This window comes from Pogonomyrmex barbatus, unplaced genomic scaffold (assembly GCF_055798465.1).
Source record: "Pogonomyrmex barbatus isolate J1 unplaced genomic scaffold, ASM5579846v1 scaffold1, whole genome shotgun sequence".
Taxonomy (NCBI): domain Eukaryota; kingdom Metazoa; phylum Arthropoda; class Insecta; order Hymenoptera; family Formicidae; genus Pogonomyrmex; species Pogonomyrmex barbatus.
Genome location: NW_028297098.1, coordinates 23,035,237 through 23,059,591, shown reverse-complemented (window position 1 = coordinate 23,059,591; position 24,355 = coordinate 23,035,237). Strand labels below are relative to the sequence as shown.

General features: G+C 42.1%; 3 protein-coding genes across 4 annotated transcripts in view; 2 read left to right on the top strand and 1 right to left on the bottom strand.

Annotated features, from left to right (window-relative positions):
- Window positions 1–24,355, top strand: part of LOC105433660 (solute carrier family 35 member F5) — a 152,600-nt gene that overhangs the window by 72,848 nt on the left and 55,397 nt on the right. The gene's annotated exons all lie outside the window — the stretch shown is intronic.
- On the bottom strand, window positions 23–939 carry LOC148938268 (uncharacterized). Its single transcript, XM_089076500.1, has 3 exons — window positions 712–939; window positions 310–574; window positions 23–114 (listed from the first exon to the last, which is right to left on the bottom strand). The coding sequence occupies exons 1-3, from the start codon at window positions 937–939 to the stop codon at window positions 23–25; spliced, it is 585 nt and encodes a 194-aa protein (XP_088932626.1).
- Window positions 11,424–13,415, top strand: LOC148938267 (uncharacterized). Its single transcript, XM_089074229.1, has one exon. The coding sequence runs from the start codon at window positions 11,425–11,427 to the stop codon at window positions 13,381–13,383; it is 1,959 nt and encodes a 652-aa protein (XP_088930355.1). The 5' UTR covers window position 11,424; the 3' UTR covers window positions 13,384–13,415.

Here is a 24,355-nt window from a genome sequence, read left to right as displayed (position 1 = left end):
TTTACTTTATACTCTTTATTCATTACAATACAGCCGTTTTATGAATCCAAGAGTTGTGTATATTGTTCATTCCTAACGATTTGACTCTATCGTCCTTTTTACGTAGCACCTTCTCTACGAGATAAATATCGAGATTGAAAACTCGCAGTAACTCATGTTTGTAAAATCCTCCGGCCACTCTCCGCAATAGTCTTTCAGCAGATACGTCACGGGATTCGTGCGTTGCAGCTTGACGATTCGAAAAATCTCGGTCGTCCAATTAGGCGTATATCCCCTCTCGAAAATTGTTTTGAATTTGCTGACGCGTACCGGCTCGTTCACCTTGAACCTCACGAGGGCTGTGATCTTCAAGTGACTGTACCGTGGAGAGGAGTCTCTTGGCAATGGCGGGAGTTACGTCCGCCGATCGCATTCCGATCGTTCGATGCGCGCGGTTGTTATACTCCGAGATTAAACGGTAGAGCGTCGATCCATTGAGCGTAAAGAGCTTCCACATGTTGTTCTTGAGCGTGCGATTAAATTGCTCCACAATCGCAGCCTTCATCACCGAGTACGTCGAGTAGTGACGTCGTACCTATCGTATATCGTACCTATCAGTAACCGTAGTAACGCTTTTACGGAGGCGTTGTAGAACTCCTTGCCCTTGTCCGTTTATAGATTTCGCGGATGTCGAGCGTCGTCGCGAAATATCTTGGACAACGCCGCGGTTACCTCGCTTCCGCTCTTACTTTTCAGCGGCACCGCCCACGCGTACTTGCTCAACACGTCGATGACCGTCATCACGTAATTGTAGCCTTTGTTTCGTCGCGCGTACGGACGCATCTCGACGACATCGGCCTGCCACAGGTCGTCGTAACTGCGCACTACGCGACGACGCGAAAAATTTCTTCGCACGGACGCATGAAGCTCCTCGACAAGTCTCCTCTTCTCGACGCTCATCGCTGATTTACGAGAAACAGGCGCGATTCGCGCTAGTTTTATTCGTGCTCGTCGCTTCGCGCATTCGCTCCTGTTCCTCGTTCCAAACATTAATCGCATGTTTCATGGTATTTGGAATATCCGTTTTTAATGCGACTAGTAATTCGTTTATCGTTCTCTAATCACCATTTTATCTACGTTCAACGAGGCCAGCGTTTTGTCCAGTTTCTTTCGTTACCGCTTTGTCTGTCAGTTCTCTCGCGATTCTCGTCAGATCTGTCACGCTACGCGCGAGATTTTCCACGTCCGTCGATATTCTCTCGCGGCTCGTCGACGACGCGTCGAGCTCGTTTCGCAGGGATTTCTCTAGATTTTGCAGTGATTCCTCTAGGGTCCGCGTTTATTCTCCTGAGCGTCGTCGAGCGTCTCGACGATCTTTCGGATCTGGCTCGAGTCTCTAGCTCGCAGAGAGCTGTTTTTCCTCCGTTCGTCCTAGCGCACGTTGAAACATGGACAGATCTCTAATTCGTTGATTGTTCCGTTTATCGAGCGCTCATTCCGTTTCTCTTATTCATTTATCGAGATCGACGAGCGAGGCTTCCCTCCTCTCCTCGATCTGTCGCAGTGATTCTTCTAGATTCCACGTTCGTTTCTCCTGAGCGTCACTGGGCGTCTCGATGATTTTTCGGATCTCGCTCAGATCTTTCTCTCGCAATTCGTCCCGCTTCTCGAGCTCTCGTTCCATCGCGTCTCTCGTCTCCTCTATTCGTTTGTCGTGATCGATGAGTAAGGCCTCTCTCTTTTTCTCGAAGTGTCGCAGAACGTCCACTTCGGTTCTTACGTCGTAATACTATAGGAAAATATTCCGAATTCGCTTGTTCATATCTTTCAGCTGTTTTCGTAACTCGTTCGTTAAAGCTTTCGACTCCTCGCTCCTTACGCGAAGCGCGTCGACGTAACCTTGGTCGTCGCGTCGGCATAGTCGATCGGTATATCCAAATGGCGTATCTTGCATCTGTTGACGTCGTAGTCGTCCGGATTCAAACAGAGCGCGCTGCGACGCACGTACGCCCGCAGGGATGCGATCGTCGAACGATCGTCGACGTCGCGCTGCCTCTCCAGAGACTTCCCGAATTTGTTCACGGACATTAAGCCCTCGCGGGTGATCTACCGCGCGCGATAATCTGTTCGTAATCTCAGCGATCTGCGTATCGTATTTTAGAAACAATCTGGCTACGCGCGCCATAGATTCCTCCAATTCGCCGATCGACCTAGCCGTGCTTTCGTTCATCTCCGACAGCAACGTTCGAGTACTCGCCGAGAATTCGCTCGTCTCGGAAATTCTCGTTTCCGCGTCTCGAAATACTGTCCACGTAGTTCTTCCTCGCGACGTCGGTATCAGTTCTAGGTGCGGCTAAACGCCGTATGGTTCTGTCTCTCGCGTCGTAGTAATCGTTACTTAGACAGAGCGCGTTGTTACGCACATAGCGACACAGAGATTCGATCGATGGTCGCGAGCGTGCCCTGTTGCCTCCGCCGAACGACTCCAACGGTCTTTCGAACTTGTTCACCAACATAACGGGAATATCGGTCGCCGCGAGTGCGCGCCGCGTTTTGCTCGATCGCGTCGATCTCGCGAAGCTCCTCGAGTATCGACAGAATCTCGTTGTCGTGAGCGTCATTGCCAGCTCGTCGAGAGGCATCGAGCAATCGAAGACGATCGACTAGCTCATTGGGATCGTCCCAGTGAACGTATTCGATTCCTTTGTCTCTCACCCGCATAGCGGATGGAACAGAGTCGATCTCTCTTTTTCTCGCTTTATCAGTACCAGCGCCAATTTTGTCTCTATCGAGCGATGATATGCTTGTACTTGAAACCTTTGTTTCCTAGAATGGGCATAAGCGCGATTGTGGCCACGCCGATCTGCGTTCGTAGTCAACAGTATACTCTTGTACGTTTGCTTGTCGTTCTCTGTGTACACGGCGTCGTCGGGAAGTCTCTTGAAGATCAATCCGTATAAACCCGGGATATCCGGATATCGCGCTTCGCCCACAATCATGCTGTCGTCGGCGGCCACGTCGAATCGCCTGTTGCCTCGAAGCATTGAGCCATCCAAGTCAAAGTACACCCCGTAAACGTGATCGATCTCGCTCTGTCTGTCCCTGCTTAGAAGCGCATCCATATATTTGCGACCTAACGGTCCTCATTGCACGTTCGAAATCGATTCCTCCAATTCGTTTCTAGTCGCGGAACTCGCCGTCGCGATCGAGGGCGATCTCGTCGAGAGGCGTCTCTTCGTCGATCTCGCATTTCCTCTTAGCGCCGACGAATGCGATCGGATCGATTCTCTCGGTCGACTCGTCTCGCGCGGTGTTCTCGGCGATTCGTTTCAACGGCTGAACGATCGGTTTGAGTAGCCTCTCCAGCGCGATATCCTCTTCTATCTCACCGGTCTTTAACTCTCTGTATTTTTTACGTATGGAGTTATGTGTCTTCGCGATCTCTCGCGCCATTTTTTCCCGCCGAGCGACGACCGTACCAGCCGCAGCGTCGATGTCCATATTCGCAGCAGCGTCGACGTCCAGCCTCGTCGCACAACTGATCGCTCTACACCATGGCGAAATCGTTAAATCTTCGTCTGTATCTACCGTTCCTTAACGCGCTTATCGATGACTACGAAACCGTATTTGCGTTTCCAACACGCGCGACACAAGGCGTAAAAATCCTCGTACGACATATCCGTGTTCACGTGCTCGTTGTAAACGTGCTTTAGGTTAGTACCATCCTGCTTAAACAGAATCAAGAAATTCGCATTGTCGCGTATCAGCTGTTTCGGAATTTTATGTCTGACAAAGATAGAAACAATCGATGTTCGAGTGTCGACCCATGGCGAAATATTCCCTGTGTCACGTCTGTCGCGTCAGAATAAACGAATAAATTAATAATTTTATGCCCTATGGTAAAAATGTTACTCTTTTCAAATTTATAGAGATAACTTTTGTATAGCACGGAACAAGGAATAGACGTGATACGTCCCTAGGCCACCGCGAGCCCCACCAGGGCAACTCTCTGGCCTCCCACGCGAGCGCCGCACTCCCACCGCCAGCGCTTCCCACATTGGGCGCGCACCCCACCATAGCGTCGCCGCAGTTTCGAGCCGCCGAATCGAAGCACATCAGTGCACGGCCGACTGCGTTCAGTTCATCCCGCGAATACGACTGGAGAGGACCTCCAGTCCGTGAACTCCCTCTTCCAATTCAATTTCTAGTGTTAAGAGAAATCAATTCCAATTCTAGTAGTAGGAAATAACTTCAAACTAATTCCAATTCTAGTGCTAAGAGAATAATTTCGAATCAATTCCAATTCTAAGTGTTAACTCAAATCAATTCCAATTCTAGTGTTAAGAAATAAATTCGAATCAATTCAATTTTATTAACATCATTCAATTTAAACTTAACTGTAAAAGCGTTTACAATTTAATCAATCTCTGTATTAATCTTGTATCTGAATATTCTACAATATATATATATATATAAGTGAAAAGTGATCAGTGTTAAATAATTAATAAATCCAAACCCTTCCACCCCTCCTAGCGAAACGTACAATCGACAGAGTTCGCGAGGTAGAGTGACCACGCGAAATTCAATCAAACGCAAGCGTCCAGGGAGGCCGTGCTTGGTCTCTTGGTTAGCAGGTTGTGCGTCCACCCGCACTACCCCCAAGAGAGGTATCGCTTCTCACGCACTTTTAAACCGTCAAATTACGAAATATCTGATAACCTGTCCCGCCTCTTGGCTAGCAAGTTGTGCGTCCACCCGCACTACTCTCCACAGAGGGTTACAGATTGTCATCGCGTTAGAAAGTTCAATTTAATACTCGTAACTTGTAAGGGAAGTAGTATTTTCCCTTCATGGTCACTCCCGATGCCTAAGAATCGTAAAAACCGTGCCGGACGTCAGCGTGCAATTCGCCGCGCCTTATACGAAATTAAATCCGCGCTCACCGGTGATTTGAGTGAACTGCTTGGGTGTGAAGAAACCTACCAGCCGGAATACGAAGCGTATTTCGAGAACAGCCTGTGGGCTCCAAGTCCTCCGAATCCAGCAACGCCGCATCCTAGTGTGCATCCCGAGACCCGCCAGGCCGACAACGAGAATCGGAAGCCCGAATCCAGGAACCGGGCCAACGAAAGGTAAGTGAATTTTCATTTCTTGTTCGTGAAACGCGTTATGTGCAGAGGATGATCGGAAAGCTCGCGTCAGGAAAGAACACATCCAGCCGCCGTCTTTAACGACCAAATAAGTATCTCTCGGTGTGTAGTCGAATTCGGTTATGGTCTTGTCGGTATAGCTACCGATACAAATTCCGCCAGTCTTATATGCCTAGAGTGTAAATCCCAGTATAATTTCGATCAACAATTCACCGCTATCTTAAGACATTATATTAACGTTGGGACTACTCGAGAAGAAAGGCTTTGCAATTCTTGCGGCACTGGATTGGCTATTTGGCGCGAGGTAACCGACTGCGATCCCTGCTCCGAGGCATTCGTGGCATTTCTGGAATATTTACGCGAAGAAAGTACTTCTTTTTACGATTTACCGAATCCTACCGTCATTGACGTAGACGCAGAGATAGGACCGCATGATATCGTCTTTTCCAGGAGACTATCGACTTTTCTATACGGATTATGCAACCGCAATTTATATCAGTAATCCGGTCAAGTTATTTTGCAAAAAAACCAACACGCAGCCCAGTGCGAGCAGACTCGCTCCACGCGTAGCACGTCTCGCCTGCGACGTAACAACAAATTGGTGACAGCGGTGGGATTGATACATTTTTGGGTATTCCACCACGCCGCTTATCGAACCCGGTAGACCGCTCCCGTCGGTTTGATTAAATTTCATATCCGAATGAGTCGTAATATTATTAATAATTCGGACAATAATCGTCATTGCCAATATTTCGCGCGTGTAAGAGAAGCAGTTATTTCTCACTTTAATTATTAATGCAACGGACACCTGTCAAGGCCGCGAAAAATATCGATATGAATACGCGACAAGGCCCAAGGAAACCTCTTTCGGAAGAGGAGCTGGAGCGTGTTCGCGTTGCGCAGGAAGAAACCAGCGCTAAATTACAAGCCGATTCGGAGATTCTGGCTCGCGAACGAGCGGAATGCCAAGCAGAACTCCGAGCATTGCGTAAAGAGAGATGCGAGGCCGAAAACAGTAACACAATGCTCCGCGAAATGATGGAAGCCCTTACTATTTTACGGGGCGATTTCAATTCATTACGACGAGAAGTAGATACACGCCGTGAACCTGCAGAATGCCCGTCGGGGCAACGCTTTTCAGAACCACCCGTATTAACGAGCGAGCTGAATGATTCGATATCTGAGCTGCCGCCTGCTCCTAAAATTACATACCGAGAGGCGACCGAATTCGTGCCATATTTTGATGGATATAACATTCCCCTCTCTAAATTCTTGAGTGCATGCCGTCAAGCCCGTGATATACTCCCTGCTAATTACGAAAAATCGCTGACGCGTCTTTTGATAGCAAAACTTCGCGGCCGAGCGCATTCGGCAGTAGCAGACGAGCCGTGCGATTCGGTAACGCAATTATCCGATCTTTTGGTAGGAGCGTTTGGGTCATTTAAAACAGTCGCGCAGTACAGGGGAGAATTAACCGCGATCCACCTGGGAGCTCGTGAACATATTCTTGATTATATAGATCGCGTCAAAGAATTACGCGCGGCTATCCGAGACGGGGAACGTCGCGCCAGAGGCTTTCTCGATAATCAGATAACAAGGGAGATCGATGACCTCACCGCTCAGAGTTTTTGTGAGGGACTCCCAACAGTATACAGATTACAGCTTAAACCCGAGCATTACCATTGTCCGTCCGATGCTTTTGCCGCCGCTAAGGCAATCGCCAAGAGGGAAGAGTTGGAAAAACAACGATATGGTAATCGTCCGGACGGAAGGCTTGATAGCCCTCGCTTATCGCCGATAACGCGACAAACATCCGGACACTACACTTCCCGTCTAGAAACACAGCGATATGATAACCTGTCGGACAACAGATTAGACAGCGCTCGCATATCTCCGATACCGCGACAAACATCCGGGCACTATACTTCCCGTACACAACAAGATAGCGCGAGATATCAGGACCCGCCGCGTCGCGGAGAAAACAATTCCAGGAGGGCGTATGCGGATACTCCGCCCGTGATATCACAATCTAATACAAATAATTCCTACACTAACCGCGCCGCCCGTCCGACGTATGTCGAAAGGACTGGCTCATTCCAGCGAAGCAACGAGAACTCGCGCGCCGTTGAAAATCAACGACAAACTAAATGGTGCAGATATTGCAAAAATTCGGGACACGAAATCGACGAATGCAGAAAGAGGCAATATTATAACGAGCGCCAGTCGGGAAACGCGAACGATTCGCCTCGCAGACAGGACGCGGCGAGGGCGGATCAGCCGCGAACAACGCGTCCAATAAACTTAATAAATCCGACGGAAAATATAACAAGCGCGAACGATCAAAAGTCAGAATAGCTACCTTAAACCCTAACGAATTCAGTCATGCGCCAACGGTAAGCGTATCTATAAACGGATTGTTACCCCGCGTAAGATTTATGGTAGACACCGGGGCCGCCCCCAATTTAATAAAAAAACGTAACGTACGAGACGAGACGGAAGTAATCAAACATGACCTGCTGTTCCTTAGTGGCATAACAGAAGGTACCATCCCCACTCTGGGATCAATCAATACAACATTTCTCGGAAATAAAATTAAATTACACCTTGTGCCGAACGACTTTCCAATAGAACAGGAAGGGATTTTAGGATCCGAATTCCTACGCGATAACGCTACGATAGACTTCTCAAAGAAAGTCGTAACATGGCAAGGTATTCCCTTGCCCTTTTCGCAACGCGAATCGATAATAATCCCAGCGCGATCCCGCGCCGCTTTCTATGTAAACGTTTTAAATCATGACATGCAAGTAGGATATGTCCCTCGCATCGCGACAGAATCGGAAGTATATATAGGCGAGGCAGTCGTTACAAATCGCTGTGGCAGAGCCTACCTCCATGCGATTAATACGGGAAATACAGACCGCGAAGTGCCGGTCCCTACAATCGAGTTACAAGCCATCGAGGCATTATCTAATAAACGCGCGGAGGAAGCTAGACCCACCGCGCGGCGCTCCCAAATTAATTCGGTAGAAGTCACGAATTTCAATGATAGAATTGCGAATATCGAGAAACTGTTCCGCTTGGAACATTTAAATGAATTTGAAGCAAGCCATGTCAAAGGCTTAATAAAGAACAACGTAGATCTTTTCCAATTGCCGGGAGACTCTTTAGATCACACAGACGTATGTTCGCACCGCATAGTTACCCGCGATGAACAACCAATAAACACTAAGCAGTATCGCTATCCGCCTATCCACAAGGTAGAAATTACGCGACAAGTTGATAAACTTTTGACAAATGACGTGATTACACCTTCAAAATCTCCTTACAATTCTCCCTTGTGGATAGTGCCCAAAAAACCAGACTCCAAGGGCAATAAACAATGGAGGATGGTTATTGACTTTAGAGCGTTAAATGAGAAAACTATAGGGGATGCGTACCCCCTGCCTAACATCGAGGAAATATTAGACCAATTAGGCAGTGCTAAATATTTTAGTATATTCGACTTGGCATCCGGTTTCCACCAGATTCCCATGCACGAAGCCGACGCACCGAAAACAGCCTTTTCTACGCCCTATGGGCACTACCATTTCAAACGAATGCCGTTTGGATTAAAAAACGCTCCCGCGACTTTCCAAAGGCTTATGGATCAAGTGCTGACCGGACTCCAAGGAATAGAATTATTTGTTTACCTCGATGCTATCGTAATATATGCTAGTTCCCTGAAGGAACACGAAGCGAAATTTAATAAGTTGGCGAATAGACTGCGAGCCGCGAAACTGCGATTGCAGCCAGACAAGTGTGAATTTTTGCGGAAAGAGGTAACATACCTCGGACACGTAATCACAAAAGACGGGGTACGTCCTGACCCCGAGAAAACAAAGGCAGTAGAAAGATTTCCGCGACCAGCCAACGTTAAAAACATTAAACAATTCTTAGGCCTCGCCGGCTATTACAGGCGATTTATCCCTGACTTTTCTAAGGTCGCGAAACCGCTCACTCAATTATTGAAAAAAGACACACCTTTCCAATGGCTGGAATCACAGGAACGCGCTTTTGATTATTTAAAAACAGCCCTGTGTACCGAACCGTTACTACAATACCCCGATTTCACGCGTCCATTCATTGTCACGACCGATGCTTCCAAAAGCGCTGTAGGAGGCGTACTCAGTCAAGGCGAAATAGGAAAAGATCTACCCATAGCTTATGCATCGCGTATACTGAACACCGCCGAACAAAATTATTCAACTATCGAGAAGGAGCTATTGGCAATAGTATACTGCGTAAATCATTTCCGCCCTTACTTATATGGGCAAAAATTCAAATTAGTTACGGATCATAAACCATTAACCTGGCTTCACTCGGTAAAAGATCCGACCTCACGTTTAATTCGATGGCGTCTTAAATTAGCTGAATACGAATACGAAGTAATCTATAAAGCAGGAAAGATAAATGCCAACGCTGACGCACTCTCCCGTAATCCGATTCTCCCAGTCCGACCGCAGAAACATGCGGCACCGCTCAGCGACGATTCAGACGAATCCCTCTTCAGTAACATAAACAAAGATAACGCTCAAGAGTCGAGCGGATCACATGCCGACATTCCACAGAGCGATAAAGCGAGCACGGAACTAGATTCAGACAATGACGACCATGACGAGACCGACTCCGACGACGACTCCGAAAATGAACCGCTCGTAGACAGAGTCAATACCCCTTTTGAACTTAAGAGACGATTTTTAAACGAAACGAACGAACGTTTGTCTTGGAGAAAAGATAATTTAGCGATATTCGTATCTCAAACCGGTGATCCCCTAGACAAAGGAGCATTCGATCTAAAAGAAAGTAACAGATATCCTGCCATGAATGAATTATCGATAGGAAAAGTAAAGGTAACACGCGACAAAAAACGTTACATAATCGCCATGGTAATTGAACAAGGAAAGAGAATCTCCGCGCTAACAGAAATGCAAGCCCTTCGAACTGCAATAGGCTCGTTAGTCGATGCAACTCGAGAATTAGACTTAGCGACATTATCGATTTGTAAAAGTAACGTAGGCACGATAGAATGGCGAACAATATATAGAATGCTCAGGGATACCTTCTGGGACGAAGGAACGAAAATCACAATTTGTAATAACTTAACCAGTATACCTAATAGCGAAAACCGCGACGAAATAATTAAAGAGTGCCACGCCTCTGCAATGGGCGGACACAAAGGCATAACTAAAACGTACAATCGATTAAAAACGAGATATCAGTGGCCCGGCATGAAACGAGATATACAGAACGTAATAAATAACTGTCAGGAATGCCATATTAAAAAACTAGTCCGAATAAAACCGAGACAACCAATGATTTTAACGGATACACCCGATAGGGCGTTCGATAAGGTTTCTATGGATATCATGGGACCGTTGCCGACAACCTCCGCCGGAAACTCTTATATTTTAACTATTCAAGATTTGTTGACGAAATATTCAATAGCCGTTCCTTTAAAAAATCCCGCGGCAATCGACGTAGCCGAAGCATTTACGAATGAGTTCATATGTATTCACGGTGCTCCGAAAGCTCTATTGACAGACCAGGGGACACATTTCCTTAATAATCTAATGCGAAATATTGCACGGAAATTCCGGATAAAACATTACAAAACCACAGCGTATCGACCGCAATCGAACGGTTCTATAGAGCGCTCCCATCAAGTTCTATGGGAATACTTAAAGCAGTTTGTGAATAAACATAGCGACTGGGACTGTCATCTTAGGCTAGCAAGCTTCTCATACAACACCAGCGTACACGAAGGGACATTATTCACTCCCCATGAGTTAGTTTATGGTAGGTTGGCAAGGACCCCTACTAGCGAACCGGCGCCAGACGACGACGAAAACGAAAGTTATACGCGTTACCTAACGGAGCTATATAATAGAATTTCCGAGGCTCACGCAATGGCCAGACGTAATTTGATAAACGCTAAAATAAAATCTAAGAAATATTACGACAAGCGAACGGTGCAGAGAAACTTTTGTATAGGCGACCAAGTATATTTACTTAGCGAACCTAGGAAGAATAAACTGTCCGACCAGTATTCTGGCCCGCATAAAATCTTAGAGATTTTCAAAAATAATAATGTAAAAATTGCGTTGAAATCAGGAAAAACGCGCGTTGTACACGTAGATAAGTTAAAGCGACCGGGGAATCGGAGCCCCACCACAACTGACTCCCCACCAGATGGCACTTCGAGGAGTAAGGAGTGTGCTGCTGCAGTCAGTTACCGACGGACCCCAGACAAGTCAACATGTCGATAATCGTTACCATCGCCTGCATCTTCTTACCAGCAACAGTCTACTGCCTCACAGGATATGACTGCGGTGGAACGGGACTCAACATTACCACTCTCTCCCTCCTTGACGTAGGAGACTGCGACGTGGAAGATATTGAACCAGTCAAAACTTCTGTCCATATACAACTACTCCAGACGGCCGAATACGAGACAATCTCTGCATACCAGTGCAAGGTTAAGATCGACCGAACAATATATTACTGCGGAATGCACTCACATGTCTCAATAGTAACCGAGGGTCGAAAACAATATGTGAAGGAAATCGGAGCATACAACTGCCAAAAGATACACGAAACCGGATCCTTGGCCATTGGCACCGCTTTCGTTGACCGGCTAATAAATAATGCCACTAACCATCGCAGCGTAACACTGGCAGGACAAGCTTTCACTGATGGTCGCTGCGCAGGCACACAATATACGGACGGCTACGGAACCTGGGAGAACGTCGTGGTGCAAGCAGCCGTTGAAATAACTCTGCGCACGTTCACGATGCCTTTTAAAAGATCGATAGGTAAAGTGAATCTGCCTTCGGGAACCCAGTGTCCATCAGCGCAAGGAGGCTGCAATGACTGGGACGGCACGGAGACATTTTGGAGTCTTCCCTACACAGACGGTTGCCGTTTCAACAAGTATGATATTCTATACGAGGGTACAGCAACAAAATTATCACCCAAGAAATACGAGCAAGCACCCGAAGTATATACAGTGACCACCAAGGATACCACCTTCGCATTAGCCAAAACTACAGAGACAAATCTTTGCGGATACAAATTATACCACACGGAACATCCCAAGTTACTGATTTTTGAGACGCAGCCCGGAAGATCCTTCCAATCTAAAACTAAAACCTCTGTAGACAATCTAGATATCTTCTCATATGTTAACTCTAAGTTTGTATACGTAGAGAAACATATTAAAACACAACTAACACGATTATACAAGGATATAATGGAGCAAAAATGTGCCCTGGAGAAACAAATCCTGCAAAACGCCCTCTCACTATCCAGCATCGCTCCAGACGAAATGGCATTCAGAATCATGAAAACACCGGGTTATACTGCAGTCACCGCCGGTGAGGTTATCCACATAATAAAGTGCATACCGGTGGAATGTAAATTACGACGCACCGACAATTGTTATAACGAACTCCCAGTGACTTATCGAAATCACTCATTATACCTGCAACCAAGATCGCGCATCCTCTCAAAGACGGGCACACCCAAAGACTGCAACGAGTTGCTACCCAATCTCTATAAGATTGATACCACCTGGTACAGATTGACAGGTAGTATAACGGAATCGCTACCCCCACCAACCATACAACCACTCACCAAACCTTCGTGGAAGTATGTGAGCCCTGATGCATTGGCCACCAGCGGGATCTACACATCTGAAGACTTGGATCGACTCAGAGACCATATTATGTTTCCTGTAGAGAAACCTTCAATGCTTAATACAATTGCGCGTGGCGCAATGGGCCGAGAAATACCCAAGGGAACTATAGCAATGCTCAACCTCTTGGACGAAGCCTCATTAGACCATATCGCAGAAAACGCAGGTAGAAAACTCTGGGATGGTTTTATCACATTTGGATCGGCGAGTACTGGTGTCTTGGCACTATTCATAATCGGCAGAACTATTAAACTGTTAGTGGACACGATAATCCATGGCTATGCTCTACACTCGATCTATGGCTGGAGTATCCATTTAATCGGAGCTATCTGGTCGTCAGTAACTCACCTCCTGCTATTCCTGGGAAAATCCAGCAAAACTAAGATAACGAACGAAGAAGAAGGACGGCAAGAAGAAGCATCAGCGCCATCCCCTCAAGAAAAGGATAGTGAAGTGAAAACAGTGCCGGAACAATCGTACGCAGAGTTGCGAAAATATCTCCATGAAAACGACCGAATGTAAGAAACACTAAATTAAGCGTTGTTATAAAATAATGTAAAAAAAAAAAAAAAAAAAATTTGTATCTCCTAAAACCTTTAGGTAATATCTTAGCTGATATTTGATGATTTATTATATCTTTTATATCTTTATATCTTTTGTACTTAGGATTACGATGAGAAATGTCGGTCGGAGTGCCTCCATTTCTATTATAAGGAGGGGGGTGTCACGTCTGTCGCGTCAGAATAAACGAATAAATTAATAATTTTATGCCCTATGGTAAAAATGTTACTCTTTTCAAATTTATAGAGATAACTTTTGTATAGCACGGAACAAGGAATAGACGTGATACGTCCCTAGGCCACCGCGAGCCCCACCAGGGCAACTCTCTGGCCTCCCACGCGAGCGCCGCACTCCCACCGCCAGCGCTTCCCACATTGGGCGCGCACCCCACCATAGCGTCGCCGCAGTTTCGAGCCGCCGAATCGAAGCACATCAGTGCACGGCCGACTGCGTTCAGTTCATCCCGCGAATACGACTGGAGAGGACCTCCAGTCCGTGAACTCCCTCTTCCAATTCAATTTCTAGTGTTAAGAGAAATCAATTCCAATTCTAGTAGTAGGAAATAACTTCAAACTAATTCCAATTCTAGTGCTAAGAGAATAATTTCGAATCAATTCCAATTCTAAGTGTTAACTCAAATCAATTCCAATTCTAGTGTTAAGAAATAAATTCGAATCAATTCAATTTTATTAACATCATTCAATTTAAACTTAACTGTAAAAGCGTTTACAATTTAATCAATCACTGTATTAATCTTGTATCTGAATATTCTACAATATATATATATATATAAGTGAAAAGTGATCAGTGTTAAATAATTAATAAATCCAAACCCTTCCACCCCTCCTAGCGAAACGTACAATCGACAGAGTTCGCGAGGTAGAGTGACCACGCGAAATTCAATCAAACGCAAGCGTCCAGGGAGGCCGTGCTTGGTCTCTTGGTTAGCAGGTTGTGCGTCCACCCGCACTACCCCCAAGAGAGGTATCGCTTCTCACGCACTTTTAAACCGTCAAATTACGAAATATCTGATAACCTGTCCCGCCTCTTGGCTAGCAAGTTGTGCGTCCACCCGCACTACTCTCCACAGAGGGTTACAGATTGTCATCGCGTTAGAAAGTTCAATTTAATACTCGTAACTTGTAAGGGAAGTAGTATTTTCCCTTCATGGTCACTCCCGATGCCTAAGAATCGTAAAAACCGTGCCGGACGTCAGCGTGCAATTCGCCGCGCCTTATACGAAATTAAATCCGCGCTCACCGGTGATTTGAGTGAACTGCTCGGGTGTGAAGAAACCTACCAGCCGGAATACGAAGCGTATTTCGAGAACAGCCTGTGGGCTCCAAGTCCTCCGAATCCAGCAACGCCGCATCCTAGTGTGCATCCCGAGACCCGCCAGGCCGACAACGAGAATCGGAAGCCCGAATCCAGGAACCGGGCCAACGAAAGGTAAGTGAATTTTCATTTCTTGTTCGTGAAACGCGTTATGTGCAGAGGACGATCGGAAAGCTCGCGTCAGGAAAGAACACATCCAGCCGCCGTCTTTAACGACCAAATAAGTATCTCTCGGTGTGTAGTCGAATTCGGTTATGGTCTTGTCGGTATAGCTACCGATACAAATTCCGCCAGTCTTATATGCCTAGAGTGTAAATCCCAGTATAATTTCGATCAACAATTCACCGCTATCTTAAGACATTATATTAACGTTGGGACTACTCGAGAAGAAAGGCTTTGCAATTCTTGCGGCACTGGATTGGCTATTTGGCGCGAGGTAACCGACTGCGATCCCTGCTCCGAGGCATTCGTGGCATTTCTGGAATATTTACGCGAAGAAAGTACTTCTTTTTACGATTTACCGAATCCTACCGTCATTGACGTAGACGCAGAGATAGGTCCGCATGATATCGTCTTTTCCAGGAGACTATCGACTTTTCTATACGGATTATGCAACCGCAATTTATATCAGTAATCCGGTCAAGTTATTTTGCAAAAAAACCAACACGCAGCCCAGTGCGAGCAGACTCGCTCCACGCGTAGCACGTCTCGCCTGCGACGTAACAATGTCGTCATATATTTTCGCGTGCGCTCTGTCTTATCCGCGCCCGCGTTCCGTTAGCCAGTAAACACGCGCCGTCCTGTCTTCCGTCCGTGTCGTATGTCTTAGTCTGCGTTTTTCCCTGCGTTTTGCGAGCGCCTTGCGCTCTCACGCGCCGTGCGTTTCAGGCGCTTCGTTCTTCTCTGCGAGCGACATATTTTCTCGTGCGTTCTTTCTTTTCTTTGCTCGTTGCGTCATACCGTTTCTAGTAGTTAATTCTCGAACGTTCTTCCGCGCCCGCGGTGCCCTTGCCGGCTACGTGAGAAAACATTGTCACGCGTTGTTCCCGTGTTCGCGGTGCCCTTGTTGGCATTGTACGTGCGACTTCGTCGTCCTGTATTATTGGTTTTTCATGATCGTTGTAAATATCGCGTCTTTGTTCGTTCGACGTTATGACTTTGACACGTTCTAGTCCTGTTGATTGAGTGTACAGTAATAAAAGTGACCAGACCAGAACTTCGCGAGACGTTGCTGGCGACGGTCGAAATTCAAATCGTAGCGCGTTTTAGTTTCACTGCCCGCATCTGCCTTTCAGATCTGAGACGAACTCGAACCGGCCTTCCTTGGCAAGGCATTGCCTGCGCAGCCCTTCCGGGCAAAGCACTAGATCCGCTACATATTCCTTCCACCATGGTTTGTATATATATATTATATATAAGAGTCTTGTAAAATCGAATATATTCGAAGAACGCCAGTAGTAGCTGCAGTGTATGTATGTAATAACTATAAAATTATTTTTTTTTTAAAAAAAGGTAAAAAAAGGGTGTCAAGTATAATGGATATTGCCAACTCAAATGATTGTGTAAAATTTATATAAAAGATTTGATATCAATAATTGGCGCCAAGTTATAGTCTTACAAACATGAAGCTACAAGTCCATTTTAGTCAAATTATATATTTCAATCGTATAAAAGATTTGATAAACCACTGTTTTAAAAAAATAAAACTCAAGTAGTAGTTTCTTTAATTTAAAAATAATAAAAACCAAATTATATGTATATCTTTCCATTCATTAAAAATTTCTTTTTCTAACCCAAATGGTAATAATTATTTAGCTTTAAAATATTTTTATATCACAAAATTGCTTTACTCAATTTATGTTTTTATCACAAAGAATTATAAAGTAACAATATAAAATAAATGATAAAATTTTATTTAAATAAAAAAAATTTTTATGTAAAAACACTTGGCATTATTTTTTTTTCTTATAATCTCCTATCTTAATATGTTATCCTAATAACTTTTACGATTATAATTTGACTAAAATGGACTTGTAACTCCATATTTGTAGAACTATAACTTGACGCCAATTATTGATATCAAATCTTTAATATAAATTTTACACAATCATTTGAGTTGGCAATATTCATTATACTTGACACCCTTTTTTTACCTTTTTTTTAAAAAAAGGTAATTTTATAATGATATCAGACATTTTGAAGTATTCCATTATACTTGACACCCTTTTTTTACCTTTTTTAAAAAAAAAGTAATTTTATAGTGATATCAGACATTTTGAAGTATTATATTATATTACCGGCGGCAATCGATAAAATAGATAGCAATTTTTTTATTCAATTATTTATTTTTTTTTTCTTATAATTTCCTATCTTATTACGTTATTATCCTAATAATTTTTACGATTTTCGAAGGTATCTAGAGACACGTGAGAATAACATGATGAAGTAGGAGGTTACAAGAAGTGGTACAACTTAAATTTGGCGCCATGCAGATAATAAAATATTATTATATTATCGGCGGCAATCGATAAAATAGATAGCAATTTTTTTTTCAATTTTTTTTTCTTATAATCTGCTATCTTATTATGTTATTCTAATAACTTTTACGATTTTCGAAGGTATCGAGAGACACATATCCCAACTCTCTTCCGCTGGGTCGATAAGATTAATAGTGACATCTCGTGATAGACGTTGCAGCCGTACAAAGGCGACGATGATGACGTTTCTTAAAGTAAAAATTTCCAAATCGGACTTTGTATAGCAATATCTCTGCTTGTAGGGCACGTAGCAGAAAAATAAAAATACTTTTATTATGCAAGTTGGACTCAAGCTATCGATCAAGCCTACTTAGAACTTGATCGGTTTAGCCGTTATTGAGATTCGATAATTTCAGATACTCGAACCTCGATGACTCGCGTAAAGTCACACGGCAATGTTCTCGGTTGATCTTGACTTGACACCCGAGACACTACCGTGTCTCCTGATAAAGTCACACGGCAGTGTTCTCGGTTGATCTTGACTTGACACCCGAGACACTACCGTGTCTCCTGATAAAAAAATAAAAAGTAAAAAGTAAAAAATATAAAAATAAAAATATATTATAAAAAATATAATAAAAATTTGTTTATATCTATTCTTTATTATTTTTTAATAAGCATATGAATTATATTATTTATTTTTGTATGACACCTTGTATATAACTGCTGTAAATGTGTGTGTAGACTCAACATCAGTTTTACAGACTGTAAAATATGTGTGTGACTCAACATCAGAATCGTCGAGGAAATCAGTTAGCAGCTTAGCAACAACGAAAACGCAGAGAGAAAGAGACAGATTATGTGTAGTTTTTGTTTATTATCTGAGGCTGGCTGAAATTCCGAGCGCTCACAAATATACTTTGTCGATGTGTGCATCATTAACTCTACTTGATTTCCGAATGATTCTCGTTCAATTTCCTGATTTTATAACGAGAGATCGTAATTTCGTAATGTAATGGTAACGTCATAATAACATAATTTTAAAAAAATGTAAAATTATCATATACAATAAAAATGTATAATTATCGTATAACTGCTTTTAATGATTTTTTAAAATATGAATTTGTTATATTAAAGAGTACAATTTCTCGTCAAATTCTTATGTTTAGACATTTTTCTTATGCGAAAATTTTAACTATTTTTTTTAGATTTACTAAACAATTTTAAGTATTCACCTTATTCTAATATGATTTAATGTAAACAAGATGATTTAATTATAATTACAATGTAATCATAATTCTTTTAATGAAATGGTTGATAATCCACTTACGGAAGTTCAATTTAATATTATTCATTTTAAAAATTTTATTATACAATTAAAAATTACTTATTTCGAATAGTTAAATACATTGAAAAACACTTTTAATAGACAAAGTAAGTAATTAATCATTTAATATTAAATTTCTATAGGGAAATAAGCCATTAAAATTCATGGAACATCCGTTTTAATTTTTTTGTAATTTATAAAAATTCTATTTATAGCGAATATTAATAAATATTCGCCATAAATAGAATTTATATTTAACTAAATTCTTTGATCTTATGCATATAATATGATTATAGTGTAATATAATGTATTGATATGACCTTACTGTTAATGTTAATAATATTATGTTTATTTTTTAATAGATAAATTGCGAGAATGAAATTTCTCAACTGTGCGCGCATATGTGCGTGAACGCGTACGTACACAGCAATTAATCAATTCAGAAATAAACGTAAAGATTATTATTTGCTAAACATTAAGTAACAGTGATACTACATTAATATTAATAATTTTCTACTCAACAGTATACCTCTAATGTATATGTAATGCATGTTGTACGTAATAGTTATATTGTTAAATAGGAAATCATTATATTGATGTATTGCCATTGTTACTGTTTAACGAATATCATTGTTTCCGTGAGTTAATTTCAAAACTGATTGTTTTAACAATATATTCGGACAATGATCTTTTATTATATAATTGTTAATGAAACACAATATACAAAAATGTGAATAAACGCGAAAGAGGCAAAAATAATTAACGCAACGTATGTATATTATAAATTTATTTTATATATTTTTTTATATTTTACATATTTGTTATATAGATATATTTTACATTAGTTGAAGATTTGTATCGACACTTCGCATAGCACGGACATAGCACGGAACAGAACCACAAAATCGGCGCTTCAAAATAAGATAAATTGCGACCGTAGTCGCTCTCAGGCTTCTCTCTGCTTAAAAGGAGTAAAGTTCTTTGTACTGAACGTAATGTGAACCACGCACGTAAATTCAAACAACATCAGCTGTACACTGCACAAAATCTTCAGTAATACCATCCCAGCAAGCAAAATGTTAGCAATTTGCTGATAAATTAGCAACAAATTCGATCAGATATTGATTACAAATCTATAGCCGTCTGTGTCCGCATTAGGCTCGGGGTTTGTCGACAAAGCCTGCTGACATGCTATGTCAGCAGATTGATGGCAGAAACCGAGCAGAATCTGCTCACGTAGGCAGTTTGACGACAGATTGACGGCAGATTAGCGGCAAATCCTAGCAGGACTTGTTCGGTTTTTGCCTTCAATCTGCTGGCATAGCATGTCAGCAGACTTTGATTATAATTTTGATGACAATTTGCCGACATCATTAGATATTACAAACTCTGCGTATAATTTGTTACCTTTCTGATATCAAACACTGGCAGCAGGTCTCAAAATTTATTTTTGCAGGCTTTGATATCAAGGATAATAAACGCAATTATAACCTAAACATTTGAAAAATGTAGAAATAACAATACACATTATAAAATAACATCGAGAATATGTATTAATAAAATAACTAAGCAAGACGAATTATTTCATCATAATGTCGTCATTTTGATGTCACCGTGATCATTGGTCAAGTTTTTCCTACATATTAATACTAGAATTATAATCTAAATATTCATTTCCATGTTTTTCTATAATGTTTTATCGCATATAATCTCAATCTACATAGTATTAATTTTTCGTCATATTGAATTATTTCCTTGACACAATGACGACAAACGATAGTTTTGACGTCATATTGACATCATTTTGACTAAGTTGTTTAAATAATAATAATAAAATTATTATTATTTAAATTAATGAAGTTTCCAAAATTTCCTTATGTAATATATATTTTAATACAATTATTTGCAATAATATTGTTTCATAATAAATTACCTGAGTACAATTTTGGAAATATTCATGTAAATAAAATAGAATTATACGCAAGTGAAATAAAATAAATAAGATCCAATATAAAGATACAAGATGCAATATAAAATATTTATTTTCTATAAATAACGTTCTACATTTTATTATTTCTTATTTGCAAGCATTGCAGCTCCTACTCTATCGCCAGCCCGTCTCATCCACTCTTTCATATGTCCGTCTATTTCAGCATATATCGTATCTTTTTTGTCTTCGTAACCGTTTCTAGAAAGGGATGATAAAATAATGGAACGGATAAATGCGGAATGGATGGAACGGATAAAATAAGGTATATTGAATAATACTTCGTCCAAGTATCCGTATTATTCGTAGTAGGATAATATCTGAAAGTTAACAGTCCATAGACGTTATATGACTTGAAATAAAAAAATTATTGTTATTCATTTTTTACCGGTAAATTGTATATGACACAAAATTGTACGTTGTAACAAATAAAAATATTTATAATTGGGTCTATAATTTTACATATTACATGAATTTAATTATTCATTATTAAAAATATTAAACATTAAATTTATCAGATAACTTGGCCTGTGGAACGTTCTTTTATGAATACTGAAAGTGAAATATAACAATTTTAAGAATTGTTCGAAATGCATAAAAGTACAGAATTTATACATATGCATAATGTAAAAAAGCAGTCTTATAAATAATATAAATAAAATAATTTGTTGTTAATTTCAGATAATCAGAAATGATTTTTACAATTTTGTTTACTCTTTGACGTGAAATACGACTTCTGAGTAATATACTAATACTACTTTTCTAAATTGTTCTATTTCACAATTCTGTATTAATATTGAAGGACATATTATTCAATATTGAAAAATGTATATATTAAAAACGGACTTGGTTAGGGAGCGCATGAGAGAGTGGACGTGGAAAACGTGAGTGTGTGATTTAGATTAGAGATTCGAGTAGAATAAGTTGGCGGAGGAAGGTAGGGAAGTGAATGCGAGAAGAGGGGGATTGGAAGAGGTAGGGAGATTGGAGGGAGAGTGGAGGAGGAAAGTTTAGAAGAGATACAAAGAGATTTAGGAGAGCGTAGAGCGTTAAGGTTATGGCACCGGGAAAGGCGAGCGTGGCGAGTGCGGGAAGCGAGGCCGGTAAGGTAGGAAGCAAAGAATTGAGGCAGAGAAAGTTACTGATGGAGGACAGTGCGAGTGGAAAAAAGGTAACCTTTAAGATGACAGGGGCAGGAGAGGAGAAATCGGGGGAATGGAAAAACGAATGGTTGGAATTTAGGGGAGAATGGCTAAAAGAGGTGAAAGAGTTAAGGGAGGAGATGAAGAAATTGCGAAAGATGGTGGAAAGAGATAAGAATAGGGAAAGCGAATGGGAGGAAAGATTTAGAGATATGGGGGAAAGATTAGGCAGTGTAGAGAGGCAGATTGCAGGGATAAGAGAGCCGATGAGTGGGGGGAAGGGGAGGGGGAAAGTTCTCGAAGCGGAGGAAGTGGGAGAACGCGAGGAAGTGGATGTAGTAGGCTTAGTGAAAGAGAGGTTAACAAAGTGAGAAAATGGGTAACAGAGAAAGAGAGAGAGGAAAGGCGCAATAATATTGTGATTAAAGGTTTAGGGGGTAAGATAAGAGAAGTGGAAGAGAATAAAATAGTATGGATAGAGAATTTCATAGAGAAAGAATTAGGAATAGAATGTAAGATAAAAATGTGTAGGATTAATAAGGCAGTTGTAATAGCAAAGGTAGAGGGGGAGGAGAAGAAATGGGAAATTATGACAAATAAAAGCAAGCTAAGAGGGGGAAGGATATATATAGAAAATGATTTATCATGGGAAGAGAGGAAGATACAGAGAGAAAGATACAGGAAAGGATACAGAGATATAAAAGGGAACAAAGAGAAAAAGGGTTAGAGGTAAAGATAGGGACAGGGAGGGTTAAAATAGGAAATGTCTGGAGAAGCTGGGGCGAGATAGAAGAGGAGATAGAGAGAGATAGAAGCGGGGAGAGAGAGGAGGGGGGGAAAGTAGGAGAAGTGGAACGAGTACAAATTTCGACTAAGCCAAGGAGGGGAGGAGGAAGATGAAGCAGAAGGGGGAAGGGTAAGAAATAAGAGATTAATGTTTTGGAATATAGCAGGAATATGGAGACAGGATATAGAATTTTGGAAATTTGTAGGAGGGATAGAGTATGTGTGTTTAATTGAGACGTGGGTAGAAGAAAAGAAGTGGGAGAAAATTAAGAGCAGATTACCGACTACGCACAGGTGGGGATGTAGTTTTGCAAGGAGGGTAAAAAAGAAAGGCAGGGCAATGGGGGGATTTATTGTGGGAGTAAGAAAAGATTGGAAAGGGGATAATGTAGAACTAAAATGGAAGGAGGAAGATGGGGTTGTTGTATCGAAAATCAAGGGGAGGGAAGGGGAAAGAGATTATGTATTAGTAGCAATCTATGCCACGAGAAATTGGGAGGCGATAAGGGGAGTAATAGAAAGGATGGTAGAAGAGAATAAAGAGGAGTATATAGTAATAGGGGGGGATTTTAATGCAAGAATTGGTTTAGAGGGAGGAAATGACGAGGAAGGATGGAGTGTCGTAAGAAAAAGTAAGGATAAGATTGTTAACAGCAGAGGCAGAGATTTAGTAGATTTAGTTGGGGAAATAGGCGGCAATATCATGAATGGGACAAAGATAGGAGACGGGGAAGGCGAATACACTTACATAGGAGAGAGGGGCAGCTCCACGATCGATTATGTAATAGCGAATGATTATTGTATGGACGTTGTAAGTAGCTTTAAGGTAATAGGGCTGACGGACTCAGACCACATGCCCCTGGTACTGGAATTAAAAGAAGATGAAGGAAGAGAGAAGAACGCAGGAGGGGAAGAGAGGAGTGAAGAAGAGGAATGGAGATATAGATGGAAGGGGGAGGACATCGAATTATATAAGGAAAGGACAGAAGGGGAAGAAGACGAAGAGGAGATAAGCGAAGTCTCAGTAGAAGAAAAATGGGGGGCGGTAAAGGAGTTGGTGAAGGACGCAATGATAAGAGTAAGAATAAAAAGAAGAAAGAAGAAACTAGGTTACAAGGAATGGTGGGACAGGAGTTGCACGAGGAAGAAGAGGATAGTACATAGATTATACAAAGGATGGAGGATAGGAAAGTCGAGTAGGGAAAGATTCTTGGAAGAAAGGAGAAGTTTCAAAGAGCATGTGGAGGAGAAGAAGAGGAAGTGGAAGGAGAAAGAAGAAAAGGAATTAAGAAATTTAAAAAATGAGGCTGAGGTGTGGAAGGTAATTAACAAGAAAAGAGGGAAAAGTAACTGGGTGGAAAATTCTATAAGTAAAGAAAGTTGGAATGAGTACTTTAGAAAATTGCTTGGAGGAGAGGAAGTAGAGGAAGAAAGGGAAAGCGAAAGGGGGAAGATAGAGGAGGAGGAACAAGTAGAAAGGGAACTGAAGACAGAGGAGATAGCGGAGGCAGTAAAGAAGCTGAAGAAAGGAAAGGCAGCAGGGATAGACGGTATTCCTATGGAAGCGTGGAAGTACGGAGGGGGGAAGGTGAAGAGGAGGTTAGCAGACCTGCTGACGTATATATGGAAAGGAGGCGGAATACCAGAGGACTGGAGAAAAAGCGTCATAGCAACGATTTATAAGAAAGGAGATACGGAGAAAATGGAGAATTATAGAGGGATATCGTTGCTTTGCACAGCGTACAAGATCTACGCGGAGGTGTTGAGGAAAAGGTTGGAGGATGAGGTCGAGCAGGGGACCCTAGTGCCTGAGAGTCAAGGTGGCTTTAGGAAGGGTAGGGGGACCATGGATAATATTTTTGTGCTAAGTCATCTGGTG